The sequence below is a fragment of the Papio anubis genome, chromosome 20 (genome assembly GCF_008728515.1).
Source record: "Papio anubis isolate 15944 chromosome 20, Panubis1.0, whole genome shotgun sequence".
Classification (NCBI taxonomy): domain Eukaryota; kingdom Metazoa; phylum Chordata; class Mammalia; order Primates; family Cercopithecidae; genus Papio; species Papio anubis.
The window spans coordinates 16239360-16256260 of record NC_044995.1 but is presented as its reverse complement, the minus strand read 5'-3'; the positions used below and the strand labels follow the sequence as shown (position 1 = coordinate 16256260).

Below are 16901 nucleotides of genomic sequence, written 5' to 3'. Positions count from 1 at the left end.
CAGGTTCAAGTGATTCTCGTGTCTCAGTCTCCCAAGTAGCTGGGGTTACAAGCGTACACAAACACACCGGCTAATTTTTGTATTTTTAGTAGAGATGGGGTTTTGCCATGTTGGCCAGGCTGGTCCTGAACTCCTGACTTCCAAGTGATCCGCCTGCCTCAGCCTCCCAAAGTGCTAGGATTACAGGCATGAGCCACCATTCTAGGTCCAAAATCACTGTCTTAAGACCCTGTCCTGCCCCTTCTCCAAAAGGGCTATGTTTCAAATCTGCAATCAAGGCAGCACAGGTGGCTGGGAGCAGTGGCTCATGCCTGTAATCCCAGCATTTTGGGAGGCCAGGGAGAGAGGATCACTTGAGCCCAGGAGTTCGAGACCAGCATGGGGTACATAGCAAGACCTCATCTCCATAAAATATAAAATAAAATAAAAAATTTTAAAAGGCAGCACAGGGTAGGGATTAAGGGGCATGGACCCTGAAGTCTGCTCCCTGGGGTCAAACCCAGTCCTGCCACCTGCCGGCTGGGTGAGGCCTTCAGCAGTTAACTCCCCTCTCTGTGCCTCTGTAAAGCACAACAATAAGAGAATCTCCCTGGCACAGCTAAGCCCTATGTGGTAAATGACCTATATATGTTTTTATATGATTGCAGTTCCTATTAAACATTGAGAAATTACCATGGCTCTTAAATTTAGCAACTGGAACTCTTCCAGTTCGCCCCAGCCGTTGTTAAAAAAATTTTTTTTTTTTTTTTTTTTTTTTGAGACGGAGTCTCGCTCTCATCCAGGCTGGAGTGCAGTGGCCGGATCTCAGCTCACTGCAAGCTCCGCCTCCCGGGTTTACGCCATTCTCCTGCCTCAGCCTCCCGAGTAGCTGGGACTACAGGTGCCCGCCACCTCGCCTGGCTAGTTTTTTGTATTTTTCAGTAGAGACGGGGTTTCACCGTGTTAGCTAGGATAGTCTCGATCTCCTGACCTCATGATCTGCCCGCCTGGGCCTCCCAAAGTGCTGGGATTACAGGCTTGAGCCACCGTGCCTGGCGCCGTTGTTAAAATTATGCATGAAGTGGGATCAGAGGAAATTATTAGGAAACAAAGAAGGCTGAAGCTCAGCAGGGAAAGTGTGCATGTGTGAACTCCTCCTGGTGGCAGTGACCTGAAGGGGTGGCCCCTGGAATCTGAGGGCCAGCATTTGCCATCCTTTGAGGTCAGGCCTCAGCCAGTCTCAGGAGGGTCTAGCCTGGGACCCCACAGGGAAAGGGGTCTATCACTGCTCTCTACAGCTGTCCCTCATCCTGAAGTCCGGCCCTTCACAACCCATCCCCAGTACCTGGGACGCTGCGTGACACACAGTCGGTCTCCAATATGACATAACTGAAAAACTGAAAATAATGGATTTGGGGAAGATGAAAGAAGTTCTGGAGATGGATGGTGGTAATGGGTACACAACAGTGTGAATGTACTTAATGCCGCTGCACGGTACAGTTTAAAATGGTTAAAATGGGCCAGGCGTGGTGGCTCACGCCTGTAATCCCAGCACTTTGGGAGGCTGAAGTGGGCGGATCACCTGAGGTCAGGACTTCAAGACCAGACTGGCCAACATAGTGAAACCCCATCTACTAAAAATACGAAAATTAGCTGGGAGTGGTGGCAGGCGCCTGTAATCCCAGCTACCAGGGAGGCTGAGGCAGGTGAATCGCTTGAACCCAGGAGGTAGAGGTTTCAGTGAGCCAAGATCACGCCATTGCACTCCAGCCTAGACAACAACAGCAAAACTCTATCTCAAAAAAATAAATAAATAAATAAAATGGTAAAAATGGTAAATTTCACAAGATGTATATTTTCCCACAACGAAAATAAACGGATGAGATCTAGTCTCATCTTTACCTGCTCTCTCATTAGTTCTCCTCCAACCCCCGACCTTTCCTAGGCTGTCTCTTTTTATCAGATCCTGTTCTCTAAACAGGGAAAGGGCCCCAGATTCCATCCTGGGTCCCCTCCAACCTCTATGTTCCCTTTCCAGCTGGTATTACCAGGCTGGAATTTTTTTTTTTTTTAAGATGGAGTCTCGTTCTTGTTGCCTAGGCTGGAGTGCAGCGGCACGATCTCAACTCATTGCAACCTCTGCCTCCCGGGTTCAAGCGATTCTCCTGCCTCAGCCTCCTGAGTAGCTGGGATTACAGGCATCTGCCACCACACCCGGTTAATTTTTGTATTTTTAGTAGAGATGGGGTTTCACCATCTTGGCCAGGCTGGTCTCGAACTCCTGACCTCGTGATCCACCTGCCTCGGCCTCCCAAAGTCCTGGGATGACAAGCATGAGCCACTACGCCCAACCAAGACCCTTGGCTTTGATTCCAGCTGTACCCTGCACACTGTCAGCAGCCATGAACCCCCAGTCTAAGTGTCCCCCTGAGCCCCAGTATGGACCCTAAAAGGCACAATGTGGTCAGAACACAGCTGCCTCCTCCTTGACCTGCTCCTTCCTCCTGTCTCCCCTTCTCTGTTAACAGCTGTTCCCCCAGATGCTCGGGTCTAATATCTAGGCGGGCCCTGTGATTCTCATCTTCTCTGGCCCCAACTTCCAACACATCAGCACATCCCACAGCTCTTCCTCCAAAGCACACCCTAAGCAGCCCAAGCAGCCCTCCTCCCTGCTCCCACCGCCACGCCCTCGCGCAGCCGCCCTGGCTTCCTGCCCGGACTGCTGCAGTGGCAACTGCCCCAGCCCTCCCAGCCGTTCCTTCTCCTCACAGAAGCCAGAGCAATGATCCTAAACGAAACTCAGCTCAGCACACCCCAGCTCCAAATCCTCCCGATCCAGCGCTCCTGGGTCACTGTGCACATTCCTCCTCCTTGGTCACGACGTCCCCAGCCACCTAGCTCCTGCCCACCCACCTCTGCCTCGTGCTGGACGCAGGACCCGCCCTCACTCACAGCCATCAGCCTTCTTCCTGTTTGTTTTCCCACCTCAGCACCTCTGCCCCTGGCTGTCCGTCTGCCTGAAAGCTCTCCTCCTGAACTTCACGAAGTCACATTCCCAGCTCAGCCTCCATGTCACCTCTTCTGAAAGGCCTTCCTGTCCCCAACCCCTGAAGTGGCCCTGGCCACTTTCTCCCACTCCTCGGATTCCTTGGCCAGCACCACCGCTTTACCTACACCCCATCCCTGGAGAGGCCCTGCTCACTGCCTGCTACCAGCTCCTAGGACAGGCCTGGCTCAGGGGCGCTGTGCAGCAGGGAGGGGTGAGCGACCAAACCAGTGGAAATTTGTGGTCTCACAAACGGAGCCCATCATTTGGAAAGATGCCAACAGGCAGAGTGGCAGAGGCAGGTGAAATTCATGGGGGGAGGGGACAGAGTGAACAAAGAACCACTACGGCTTATTGGGGGTGGGGGCGGCCTAACTGAATGGTGACCGTGGCCATTACTCCCCTCCACTCAGGGCTTGCAGCAGGGATATGGGCCACGTGTGTGCAGTAAGCCTGACCTTTAGAGAGACAGACCAACCCTTTGCCAGCACCCCCAGCCCACACTGCGCATAGTGTGAAACAGTCCTGCAACTCACCCTGAAGGAGGGGGGGAAATGATTTGAAAGTCACAAAAATATATTAAAACAGCAGCTGTCTTCACTCTAGGCACTGACCTCCCTTCTCAGTGCCCCTTGCCCACCACCCGCCATAGACTTTCAGAGACAAAGACGCCCAGGGCAGGAAAACGGATGCGCCTCGGCCGCAGCCCAGGGTCTGGAGAGGTCCCTCCAGCCTGGGAGTGGAGGGCGGCTAACAGTCTCAACAGGCTCGACGCCACCGCCGACGAGGGGGCCGCTGGGAGGCCGGAGGTACAGGAGGGTCGGGCAGGACGCAGCGGACAGTCGGGCCTTGCCACGGGGACAGAAAACAGAAGAGAAATGAACAGAGTGAAGACAGGGAGAGAGAGAAGTCACAGCAGAAGCGCAGAGGAGTGAGGGAGGTCAGTGGGGAATGGGGGAAGGGAGGCCCTCCAGGTGACACCCACTCAGTTGAGGGGGACAGGGAGGGCTGATAAGCTGGGGTCTGAGGCAGCAGACCGTGCTCGGGGGAGGAAGGGGAATACAGGAGAGGAAGAGGCCCCCTGGCACTTGGGAGAGGTAGAAAAGTAGGTTCTGCCAAGGCCACAGCCAGAGAAGAAAGCAAAGAGGACATGAGAGAAGGGGACTCCTGGAGCGGGCCAGGCCAGCTGCGACGACCATCCCAGCCTAGCAGAAATGGGGTGATCCCCCGAATGCTCAGGCCTAGCTCTAGAGCCCGAGGGAGACAAGCTGTGTCATCCAGGAGCTGGTGGGAGGCGTGATGAAGCCAGGAGCCTGGGGCGGCCAGGGCAGATGCCCACGGGCTCTGCTGCCTGCACCCCGCCCACACGTGGGCTAGAAGGTCCTGCGGCCCAGTCTTTTGAACACGCTCACAGTGCCTGTGTGGTCCATCTGGGCACCAAGGCCCTCGCTGGAGCTGCTCCCCCGGGGCCCCACCAGAGTCCTCTTAATGGTGACCTTGACTTCAGCTGAGGACTTACTCTTGGTGCTGGTGACCTGGCTGTCCTGGGCCTCGGGCACAAGGGTAGCTGCGCCCAGTCTCTTGATGATGCTGACTTTAGACAAGGACTCCGGCTTCCTCTCAAGCCCGGACCGTGAGGAAAGCGCCAGGCGCCGCAGTGTCGGGGCAGCGGCCGTTGTCGCTGAGCTCGTGGCCTTGGCTTTGACAGTCAGTGCTGGCTGGGGACTGGCCTTGGCTGGGCCCCGTCCTAGCTTCTTCAGGACCCCGGCATACTGCAAGACAGAGCTGCTGCTGTCATTGTCGCTGTCCCAAGCCAGATCCTCGTCCATTTCTGGGGTGGCCCCCAGGCGGCTGAAGACTCCTGTGGGCTGTGGAGGTCAGAGACAGGATGAATGAGTCACTGAGTCACTCAACACACATTCATGGAGAGCTGCTTCCTCTGTGCCTGGCCTCCTGGGACTCACAGTTGGGAGAAACACCCATCACTGACACCCCAGATAGTGGCGAGAGCCACGAAGTGGGGAGTCCAGGGGACTGGAGGAGCCTAGAGGAAGTACCTGACCTTCCTAGAAGTTCAGGGAGGGCTCCCTGAGAGAGGGCACATCTGAGCTGGAAGTGGGTCTAATAAAGAGGGAAGAGGACGGGAATGCCGCACAAAGGGAAAGTCATTTGCAAGGTCAGTAGGTGGGCATGAGTGGAGTGGAGAGATTAATCTGGTCATTCACTCCACAGATATTTTGAGTCCCAACTCTATATTGTACCTGGTCCTAGGCCGGCAGTGCTAGGGACACAGTGATGACCAAGACAGCCTCAGCTCTGCCCTCATGGGGCTCATAGTCCAGTGGGGAAGACAGGCTTGGCATCAGAAATGACACAAATAATTCTGCAAGAACAACAGTAACGCCTTCTAGATGGAGAAGGAGAGCTGGAGGGCAGAAGACAGGGGTGGCTCCTCATCAGTCCAGAGGAACTTTCCCTGAAGCACCAACTTTGAAGCCAGGCCCTCCAAGATGAATTAGCAAAAAAAAGAGCATATGCTTTGCCCTGAAGGCAGGAAGCATAATCCTATGTATTGAGCACTCACTATGTGCCCAGCTCTTCATAGGGCTGGAACTTCCAGCCACATGATCCCGAGTGTTCCCATCCTCCTCATGGTAAGATTCTTGGAAGTGAGCAAGCCAGAGTTGCTGCACCCTGTGGAGCAGGACAGGAAACACAGCTGGGGAGCTCTGCAATAGTTCACCAACAGGCACCGCACAGCCCAGCGCCATGCAGGGATGATCTTAACCCTGCAGCCGTTCTTGGAGGTGGGTCTATACAGATGAGGAGGCTGAAGTACAAAGGACCTAAGTGACATGGCCAAAGCCACGCAGTCAGGCCCCTGTAGGCTTCAGGGTGTACTCTGAACTACACACCATGCCTGGGGCCTGTGGAACTGCAGGCCGTGGCAGGAAGTGCAGGCTGCATCATGGGCACAGTGAAAAGCCTCTGCAGGCCTTCCAGTTGGGGGACAGGCCCTGTCCTGTGGGCCGCACACACTGCTGCTGTGGGGATAGGGGGCTGGGGTCCATGGTAGCTGTGCGAGACCGTTCAGGAGGCTATCGTCCTATCCGGACAGGGAGAGTGGCAGAGGAGGGAGAGAACAGTAGAGTCATCAGACCCACTGACAGACTGCAATGGGGAGGGCAGGCAGCCCTCAGATGGGGGCCCAGGAGAGGACTAACTTGGGGAAAGACGCTAAGACCAGTTGGGGACATGGTGGGTGGGAGGCATCCAGGAGTCACTGGACCCCCAGGGCTGGAAATTGGGAGAGAAGCCAGGGCAGAAGACAGATGGGAAAGCCACCAGTGCAAAGCCAGGAACTGAGGCTGGAAAGGAAGGTTAGACGGCCCTGGGCTGAGTGAGGTCGAGATGTGTTAAGAGTCAGGAGCACCGCTCAGGGAAAACAAGAGCTCGCACGCACAGGATCGCTCCCCCATCCCCACTCACTTTACTTCCCGTTGTGGTGTCTGCCTTGGTCTCGGCGCCGAGGCGGTCAAACACAGACGTCCTGTGGAGACCTGGGAGGGAAATGAAGCCATCAGGGAGAGGCCCTGGTGGGCCAGGCCTAGGCTGAGCTCTGTACAGATACCAAGGCAGCCCAGACACCAGTAGCTCTGGGACAGGCAGGGCCAGACTGTGCTCAGTTGGATGTTATGTCTACACTGTTGGCTCACACTGACCTTAACCCAGCCCTATCTGGCTCGAGTCAAATGTGGGAAAGACCAGCTACAACTGGCAGATACCCTACACCTCAGCACTAGCTCATGAATTATGTGCACGGGAAGAGTTCTTAGTCCCTGCATGTTCCTTTCACTTCTTGGGGTCAGGGACCTCTGAGAGAATCCGATGAGCAGTAGTGCCTCCTCCCCTAAATTATAACCTAATAGCCATCAATAGAATGGTTAATAAATTATGGTATATAAATACTCTGGAAATAATAAACAACCATTAAAAAAAGAATGAAGATCTACCTACATTAATATGAGAAGATCTCAACAAAAAAGTTATAGAACATGGGCCAGGCGTGGCAAGGTGCACCTGCTATCCCTTTGGGAGGCTGAGGCAGGTGGATCACCTGAGCCCAGGAGTTTGAGAACAACCTGGGTAATATAGTGAGACCCCATCTCTAAATATATATATATGAACAAAAAAGTTATAGAACAGGCCAGGAGTGGTGGCTTATGTCTGTAATCCCAACACAGTGGGAGGCAGTGGTAGGCAGATCACATGAGACTAAGAGTTAGAAACCAGAATTTAAAAATTAGCTGGGCATGGTGACCCAAATCTATAGTCCCTGCTACTGGGGAGGTAAGATAGGAACCCAGGAGGTCGAGGCTGCGGTGAGCCGTGTTCGTACCACAGCACACCAGCCCAGGAAACAGAGCAAGACTCTGTCTCAAAAAAAACAAGAAAAGAAAAGAAAAGAAAAGTTAAGTCCAGGCACAGTGGCTCACGCCTGTAATTCCAGCACTTTGGGAGGCGAAGGCAGGTGGATCACCCGAGGTCAGGAGTTTGAGACCAGCCTGGCCAACACGATGAAACCCCATCTCTACTAAAAATATAAAAATTAGCCAGGCATGGTGGCACGCACCTGTAATCCCAGCTTCTTGGGAGATTGAGGCAGGAGAATCGCTTGAATCCAGGAAGCGGAAGTTGCAGTGAGCCGAGATTGTGCCACTGCACTCCAGCCTGGGTAACAGAGCAAGACTCCGTTTCAAAAAAAAAAAAAAAAAGTTGTAAAACAATACTTACATTTTAAACACATACTATTTGTGTTTAAAAAAGAAAAACTAGGCTGAGTGCAGCGGCTCACACTTGTAATCCTAGCAATTTGGAAAGGTGAAGCAGGTAGATCTCTTGAACTCAGGAGTTTGAGACCAGACTGGGCAACATGGCAAAATCCCGTCTCTACAAAAAATACAAAAATTAGGCGGGCGTGGTGGCATGTGCCTGTAGTCCCAGCTACTCGGGAGGCTGAGGCAGGACTACTTGAACCTGGGAGGTCGAGGAGACTGGAGTGAGTCGACAAGGTGCCACTCAGCATAACCCAGCCTGGGTGATGAAGTGAGACCCTGTCTCAAAAAAATAAAAACTAAAACTAAAAAACAAAAAACTGCCTATATATGTGTATATGTACGTACATAGATGCTGGTCTGGAAAGGTTAACAAGAGACGAGGATATGGGAGTGAGGGAAAAGAGTTTGTTTTTACTGAATATGTTTCTGCATCATCTGAAAGTGCTGGAGTTACAGGCGTGGGCCACTGTGCCCAGCCTTTCTAACAGAGACAGGGGCTCACCATGTGGCATGCTTGAACTCCTAGGCTCAAGCAATCTTCCCACCTCAGTCTCCCAAAGGGCTGGGATTCAGGTGTGCGTCATCACGCCCAGCCAAGAGATTATCTCTGTACTCCAAGTCACAAGGCCTAGCTTTGGACTGTATCTCCACTCGTCTCCTCTGGCTCATAGTAATGGTGCCACTTTGGGATAACTGCCCTTGGCCAAGCACAGCCACTCATTTTACAGCAGGCTATCACTCCATCCTTGCTCCTGCCCCTTAGGGAAGAGGTGCCAAGGAGACCAGCTACACTAACTGCAGGATCAGAGGGCAGAAGTGATGTGTTTCCCTCCTCTGTGGCCACCATCACTGTTCCCTTGGCCTGTGGCTCCTGCATCCCCGTTAAAGCCTGCTTCTCAGCCACTGTAAGATATGACGGGCCCTGTGTGATGCAGAGGGAGGGACATGGTCCCCACAGGGAAGTGTGCCGCTGATGGGCCAGTACCTTTTGCAGCCTGCTGCTGCTCCAGGATCTTACGGGTGCGGGGTGTGGTGCCTTTGGGCATGTTGATGACGTACTTCCCCTCCATCTCAGCAGTGACCCGGCGCCGCTTGGCAGGAACAGCCAGGCTCTCCTCCTCCTGGCAGGCCAGGGCTGCTGGGGGAATAAAGCAGGGGTATCAGCACTCTTTGAGACAAAGCGTTCTCTCAGGATGGACGCTGGACACTAGGTATCCTTTATCTCCACACATTCACGACTGGAATCCCTTATCTTCCCAACCACCCACATCACCACTGACCGAACCACTGAGAAACTCAGGTCTGCGCAACATGAGGTCACAGAAGGTGCTCAGAATCCCCAGGTCCCCAGGCTGTGGCAGGCCTCCCAGGCTTTCTGTGGCTCTGTCCCTGTTCCAAGCAGGTTCCTGGCCCAGCCCAGCCCACGTCCCCTCGGATGGGGAACCTGCTGGGTGGCGGAAAGGTTCTAGAGCTCCAAGCAGGCAGTGCTTTATGGCTGCACTCACTTTTCAACAAGCACTTGAGCTGTGTGTACATTTATGAGTGGTGGATTGTGCATAAATTACACTTCAATTTAAAAAATGAATCCCCTCAAACGTGTTAAGGGTTAAAAGAGCCAATTGCTCCCGGGCTCACCATCTTCTTCGCAATACTTTGTTATACTGATTTTAACTTTTTTTTTTTTTTTTTAAAGACTGAGTTTTCGTTCTTGTTGCCCAGTCTGGAGTGCAATGGCACGATCTCAGCTCATTACAACCTCCACCTCCTAAGTTTGATTCTCCTGCCTCAGCCTCCCAAGTAGCTGGGATTACAGGCATGCACCACCACGCCCAGCTAATTTTTGTATTTTTGGTAGACATGGGGTTTCACCACATTGGTCAGGCTGCTCTCAAACTCCCGACCTCAGGTGATGCACCTGCCTTGGCCTTCCAAAGTTCTGGGATTACAGGTGTGAGCCACCACGCCCGGCCCTTTTTTTTTTTTTTTTTTTTTAATGTAGAGATAGGGTTTCGTTATCTTGTGCAGGTTAGTCTTGAGTTCCTGGGCTCAAGGGATCCTCCTGCCTCAGCCTCTCACAGTGCTGGGATTGCAGGCGTGAGCCACCACACGCAGCCTGATTTTAACTTTTTTGCTCATGGCACACAAATCAAAGGCCAGAAGAGGGTGAGGCATTTCCAAACCTGCAGGACAAAGGGGAGATTTTGTGATGGAGGTGCATGGGGCGTGATGGTAGTGCATGTCAGAAACATGAAGCGCCGTGGGCCTCAATTTCCACATTTGCCTTATGACACCATGAAGTCATTGCTGTGGGGATGGGTCCAGCAAAGGCATAAGAGCATGGTGGATGGAAAGGCCTGGGAGCCCAGGGACTGCAGGCCCATTCCCAGCTCTCAAGCTGAGACCTGGAGGAGGACAGAGGCCAACATAGAGCAGTCTGGGGAGGAAGAGTGCTCAGGCCAAGGGGTCACCAGGGGCAAAGGCCCTATGATGGGAAGGAGGCTGGAGGGGAGCAAGTGGGCATGCAAAGTGGGGCGATGCAAGAGCTAAATCCACATGACGCAGGGCCCTACAGACCGTGTGGGGAAGATGCCCTTTATTACTGGAATAATGGGGAGCCCCAGAGAATTACAGCCCAGGGGGTTACAGGATCAGACTGAAGGGTTTCAAGGATCCCTTGGCTGCTAAGAGGAGGCAAGAGGTTCTTTACCTTTGACCCAGGCATCAAGCACAGAGCTGGGTACAAGCTGGGGGCTCGGTGAACACTTGTTCACAAATCCTGAACCCCTGAGTGAGAAGGCAACGCACACATGCCTCAACATACCAACTCAGGTGCTTCTGTCCGTCCTCCTGGGTGGGGTATCGCCACCCCCCATGCTACAGATGTAGAAAGTGAGGCCCACAGATGTATGGCAACTTGACCAAGTTTACAGAGGTGATTCAGGTTCAAATGCTTTGTATACCTTGTGGCCTTCAAAGCACCTTACAATATTGGAAGCATGACCCCCAGCACCTCCTACCAACCCATGTTTCCCTCCAGCTCCTCCTACCATCTGCCCGTATTCCCTCACCAGTGGCCTTGGCACTCTTTGCTGCCATCTTGTTGGACACGGTGACCGAGATCTTGGAGGTGCTGGTGTCTGGGCGCCTGGGGGGTGTGCTGGGTGGGGAGTCATGGTTCAGGCTGTTGGTAATCATTCGGGAAGCAGCTGTGGGGAGAAAAGGAGAGTCCAGTGGGGTTGGGGCCTGGAAGACAGGCCTCAATCCAGCAGTCTCAGGGTCAGGATGGAGAAGGTGAGGCTTGGGGCTGAATGACATCAGCAGGTGTCACCTGTGGCTGCACGGTCCTCGTGATGGGGATGCTTGGGGGCAGGATGGGCTGCATCTCCCCAGGAACTAGCCCATCCCTCCCTACCCTGGGAGTCTTTCCTGAGGCTCTAGACCACACTAGTTTCCATCACACCTCACCCATCAGTCACCCAGCCTCGTGCTGAGTTCACTTCGCCCCTCCCAGAGCTGCTTCAGCTATGCTGGTCTCCAGGATCTTCCTCACCCAGCAAGCAGGCGCCTCCTCAGGGACCCTGCTGTTCCTTCTGCCTGGCATGCAGTTCCCCGAGCACAGCAGGATTGCTGCGTCTCATCATTCAGACCTCCTCTCTGATGGCAACTCCTCAGAGAAAACTTCCCTGACCACCCCATTAAAAACAGCACCTCCTCAACCTCTATCACCCTTGCCCACTTTCATTTTCTTCACAGCCCCTACAACTGCTTGACATTAAACTCTATTTGTTTACTGGTAAACTCACTCACAAGAACGCAAGCTCCACGAGGAGGCCGTGTCTGTTTACTGCTGTATCCCAGTGCCTAAAGCGATTTCTGAGGACAGGCACAAGGGCGCATGCCTATAATCCCTGTACGAGGAGGGTGGATCACTTGAACCCAGTTCAAGACCAGCGTGGGCAACATGGCAAAATTCCGTCTCTACCAAAAATACAAAAAAATTAGCCAGGCGCAGTGGCATGTGCCTGTAGTCCCGGCTACTCAGGAGGCTGAGGCAAGAGGATCACTTGAGCCCAGGAGGTCAAGGCTGCAGTGAGCTGTGATCGCACCACTGCACTCCAATCTGGGCAACAGAGAGAAACCCAGTCTCAAAAAAAGGAGGAAAAAAAAAGAAAGAAAACTACATCAAACCATCACAGACCATTTAACAAAACATGACCCCCAAGTACCCATCACCCAGGTCAGGCATCAGGATGTTGTTGGAACCCAGAAGTCCCAGGACAGATCCTTCCCTATCAGACCTCCTCCCTCTCTGCAGGAAGAAATTCTTGGTGGTTTTTTGTTGTTGTTGTTGTTTTTTGAGACGGAGTCTCACTCTGTGGCCCAAGCTGGAAGGCAGTGGCGCAATCTCGGCTCACTGCAAGCTCCGCCTCCCGGGTTCACAGCACTCTCCTGCCTCGGTCTCCCGAATAGCTGGGACTACAGGTGCCCGCCACCACGCCCGGCTAATTTTTTGTATTTTTAGTAGAGATGGGGTTTCACTGTGTTAGCCAGGATGGTCTCGATCTTCCGACCTCGTGATCTGCCCGCCTCAGCCTCCCAAAGCGCTGGGATTATAGGCGTGAGCGACTGCACCGGCCAATTCTTGGTTTTCAGGCCTGTTCTTTCTCTTCTGTTAATGATATACCCCAGTGCTTCTTCAGATATCTCTCAGGTTGGATGGGAGGCTTTATGTCTAGTGGCTGCAAACTCTCTGGCTATGCAGAATCTGTCTTGTGAGAGCCTCCATTCGCAACACTCTTTACCTAGCTGAGTGCAATAAGAGCAGGATTTTCTGCTATAAAAAGCAAGCTGTTAAGAGGGCCCTGCCTCTCGTGCTGTACCCAGAGGGAAATGTGCAGCTGAAAAGATGTCAGGAATGTGATGCTTTATTGTCATGACAGGCAAGCCCCATTTGGGTGGCAGTTAAGCAACCAACTCTGTCTTTACTCTGTTGCATTTGAGTTGCAGTCAGGATATCAGAGTACAAAGAACTGTTCTCTTCCCCCTCCTGACAGACACACATTCGATGTTCTAACGTGTGTAAAAGTGATCCTAGGAATGTTGTTTTTGGAGCACTTCCCACCCCTCTCCTTCTTTGCCTGTTTCCCCTTCTCATTTACTTATTTTATTTTCTCTCGTGTTTTTTTTTTTTTTTTAGATGGAGTCTGGCTCTGTTGCCCCTGTCTGGAGTGCAGTGGCACGATCTCCGCTCACTGCAAGCTCCAATGGGTTCACGCCATTCTCCTGTCTCAGCCTCCCGAGTAGTTGGGATTACAGGCGCCCGCCACCACGCCCGGCTAATTTTTTTGGTGTATTTTTAGTAGAGACGGGGTTTCACCATGTTAGCCAGGATTGTCTCCATCTCCCGACCTCGTGATCCACCCGCCTCGGCCTCCCAAAGTGCTAGGATTACAGGTGTGAGCCACCGCGCCCGGCCCCCTTTTTTTTTTTTTTTTTTGAGACAGGGTTTCACTCCGTTGCCCAGGATGATGGAGTACAGTGTTGCCATCATAACTCACTGCAGCCTCAAAGTCCTGGGCTCAAGCAATCCTCCCACCTCAGCCTCCCAGGCCTCCCACAGCTAATTTACTAATTTTTTTAGAGACAGGGTCTCACTATGTTGCCCAGGCTGGTCTCAAATGCCTAGCTTCAAGTGATCTTCCCATCTGGGCCTCCCAAAGTGCTGGGATTAAAGGCATGGGCCACCATACCCAGTTGAAAATTTCACTTATAAAGATTTGAAAGACTGGTAAAACTAATGTGTGCTGTTAGCAATCAGGGTAGTGGGTACCCTGGAGATGATGTGGTGGCTGGGAGAGGATACAGGAGGATTCTGGAAGGCTGGTCATGTTTCTGTTGCTGGATGTGAGTGCTGGCTACATGAGTGTCCCATCTGTGAAAGGTACCCACTGTACTATTATGATTGAACCCTTTTCTGAATGTATGTTATGGGGGAGCGTTGCAGAAACGAACCCTAATTTGCTCAGCCTCTTTACATCCACGTCTTTGGGTAAGCCCTGCCCACAATGACTCTGGACTTCTCCATGTAACTTGCTTTGGCCAACAGGACGAGAACAAATGTTGTGCAAGCAGTGGCTTAAGAGGTGCTTTGCACACTGGGGCTAGCCCTCTTTTGCTGCTTTTAGGAACCCTGCAACCACCACTGTGAACAAGCCCAGGCTAGCCAGCTAGATAATTATGGACACGTAGCCAAGTCACCCTCTGGGCCCAGATAACATCAGGACAACCATCAGATATGTGAATACGGCCATCAACCCGGCTTCAACCTAGCTGCCAGGTGACCATTAAAATCAGCTGAGCTGGCCTAGAGCAGAACTGACCAGACAATCCATAAAATCATGAGAAATAAACACTCATGTTTTAGCAAGGCATGGTGGCTTGTGTGTGTAATCCCAGCTATTCAGGAGTCTGAGGTGGGAGGATCACTTGAGTTCAGGACTTTGAGGCTACAGTGAGCTATGACTGCACCACTACACTCCAGCCTGGGCAACACAGCAAGATTCCCATCTCAAAAAATGAAAATACATGTCTGTGTTTTAAAGTAGTTTTGGGCGGCTTATTTATCAGCAAAGGGAAGCTAATGTGTATATTAAAATTTAAAAGTTTATTTTTAAAAAAGGTATCGGCCAGGTACGGTGGCTAACAGCTGTAAGCCCAACACTTTGAGGGGCCAAGCCAGGTGGATCACCTACGGTCAAGAGTTCAAGACCAGCCTGGTCAGCATGGCAAAATCTCGTTTCTACTAAAAATAACAAAAATTGGCTGGGCATGGTGACAGGCACCTGTAATGCCAGCAACTCAGGAGGCTGAGGCAGGAGAGTCGCTTGAACCCAGGAGGTGGAGGTTGTAGTAAGCCAAGATCATGCCATTGTACTCCAGCCTGAGCAACAAAAGGAAAACTCCATCTCAAAAAATATATATATATATGGTATCATACAGCTTTTAAAAACCAAAAATAGCCAGGTGCAGTGGCTCATGCCTGCACTTTGGGAGGCTGAGGCGGGTGGATCGTTTGAAATCAAGAGTTCAAGACTAGCCTGGCAAATGTGGCAAAACCCTGTCTCTACTACAAATATAAAAATTGGCTGGGCATGGTGGCACACACGTGTAATCCCAGATACTTGGGTGACTGAGGCACAAGAATCACTTGAACCTGGGAGGCAGAGTTTGCAGTGAGCTGAGGGTGCCATAGCACTCCAACGTAAGCAACACAGCAAGACTCTGTCTCAAGGAAAAAAAAAAAAAGGTCAGGTACAGTGGTGGCTCACGTCTATAAGGCCAGCACTTTGGGAGGCTGAGGCGGGTGGATCACCTGAGGTGTTCAAGACCAGCCTGGCCAACAGGGTGAAATTCTGTCTCTACCAAAAATACAAAAATTAGCCGGGCGTGGTGGCAGATCCCAGCTACTCAGGATGCTGAGGGAGGAGAATCGCTTAAACCCGCGAGGCAGAGGTTGCAGTGAGTCAATGTCACGCCACTGTACTCCAGCCTGGGCAACAGAGTGAGACTCCATCTCAAAAAAAATAAAGAATAAAAAAATAAATACAGTCAATACTCATCATTCATAGATTCCATATTTGCAAATTTGCCTACTCATTCAAATGTATTTGTAACCCCAAAATCAATACAGGCAGTGCTTTCACTGTCATTCACAGACACGCGCAGGGAACACTTTGAGTTGCTCCAGACATGTTCCAAATGAGGACAAAGAAGGCATTGTTACCCTCTTGTTTCAGGCCCCGCTCTATAAACAAGTATCCTTTGCCCAGTCTACTTGATGTCATGAATGTGAACCTTTTTCACATTTTTGTTGGTGATTTTTGCTGTTTAAAATAGCCCCCCGGACGGGAGCAGTGGCTTACGCCTATAATCCCAGCACTTTGGGAGGCCAAGGCAGGCAGATCACTTGAAGTCAGGGGTTCGAGACCAGCCTAGCCAACATGGTGAAACCCTGTCTCTACTAAAAATAAAATTAGCCAGGCGTGGTGGCGGGCGCCTGTAATCCCAGTTACTAGAGAGACTGAGGCAAGACAATTGCTTGAACCCAGGAGGCGGAAGTTGCAGTGAGCCAAGATCATGCCACTGTACACCAGCCTGGGCAACAGACTCCAGCTCAATCAATCAATCAATCAATCAATAAAATGGCCCTCAAAAAATAGTGTTGAAGTGCTGTCTGGGTTCCTAAATGCAAGAAGGGTATGATGTACCTGATCAAAAAAAATGCGTGTGTGAGATAAGCATCATGCAGGAATGAGTTACACTGTTGCTGGCTATAAGTTCCCGGTTACTGAAATCAACATTATATATTAACTACAGTGCCTTTAAAAGGAGACATACATAAAATAAAGCTATATATTTGACTACGGGCTTGCAGGAACCTAACCTAGTATTTCCCATAGGAGCAATGGATTCTCCACTGCTCTGTATTTCATCTAGGAGCTAAGAATTCACTAAGTGTACACGTTGACTTTACAGAACTTAACGACTACGGATGACAATTGACTGTGTGTATACCCATTCACTACCCAGTTTATTTTTTCCCCTAAGAGAAGAGTAAGAGTGCCTCCGATGGCTTTATTTCTACTTTTGCAAATTACGGGTAGGGATGGGACAGCCAGACGTGTCCCCTTCACTGACAGGGTAAAAGAATCAAGGAAAAGAGGCCTGAATAGTTAGGACTCACCACTAGTGCCACGGCGAATCTCGCCTGCAAGGGGACTGGGGCTGCAGGGCACTGACTCAGTGGCAGCTTTGCACATGTCCTATAAAAAAAGAACAGGCACTTGGGTCACCACAGAAGAATCATGCATGGACCTAGAGATCTAAGCAACACCATGAGGATCAATACCTGACTGCTAGAGAAGATTCTAACACATTTTACTCCTAACCATAAGAAAGCATCAGACACCTCCAAACTGAGGGACACTCTATAAAATATCTGACCAGTACACTGCAAAACTATCACGGTCATTGAAAAA

At 51.5% G+C, this 16901-nt stretch overlaps 1 protein-coding gene across 11 annotated transcripts in view; it reads right to left on the bottom strand.

Moving 5' to 3' along the window:
* The window catches only part of C20H19orf47 (chromosome 20 C19orf47 homolog), a 52928-nt gene that overhangs the window by 21544 nt on the left and 14483 nt on the right, over positions 1-16901 (bottom strand). For 8 of the 11 annotated variants that reach the window (XM_009194510.3, XM_009194514.4, XM_031659458.1 and 5 more), the window contains 5 exons: positions 16607-16685; positions 10932-11069; positions 8849-9001; positions 6515-6585; positions 3584-4893 (listed from right to left, as the gene is read on the bottom strand). In XM_009194510.3, the coding sequence (XP_009192774.3) occupies positions 4399-4893; positions 6515-6585; positions 8849-9001; positions 10932-11069; positions 16607-16685 (936 nt within the window). In that variant the 3' untranslated portion in view covers positions 3584-4398. Of the gene's footprint in view, positions 1-3583; positions 4894-6514; positions 6586-8848; positions 9002-10931; positions 11070-16606; positions 16686-16901 lie in introns of those variants that run through there. The other 3 variants (XM_017952455.3, XM_021931111.2, XM_017952454.3) reach the window with 3 other exon arrangements.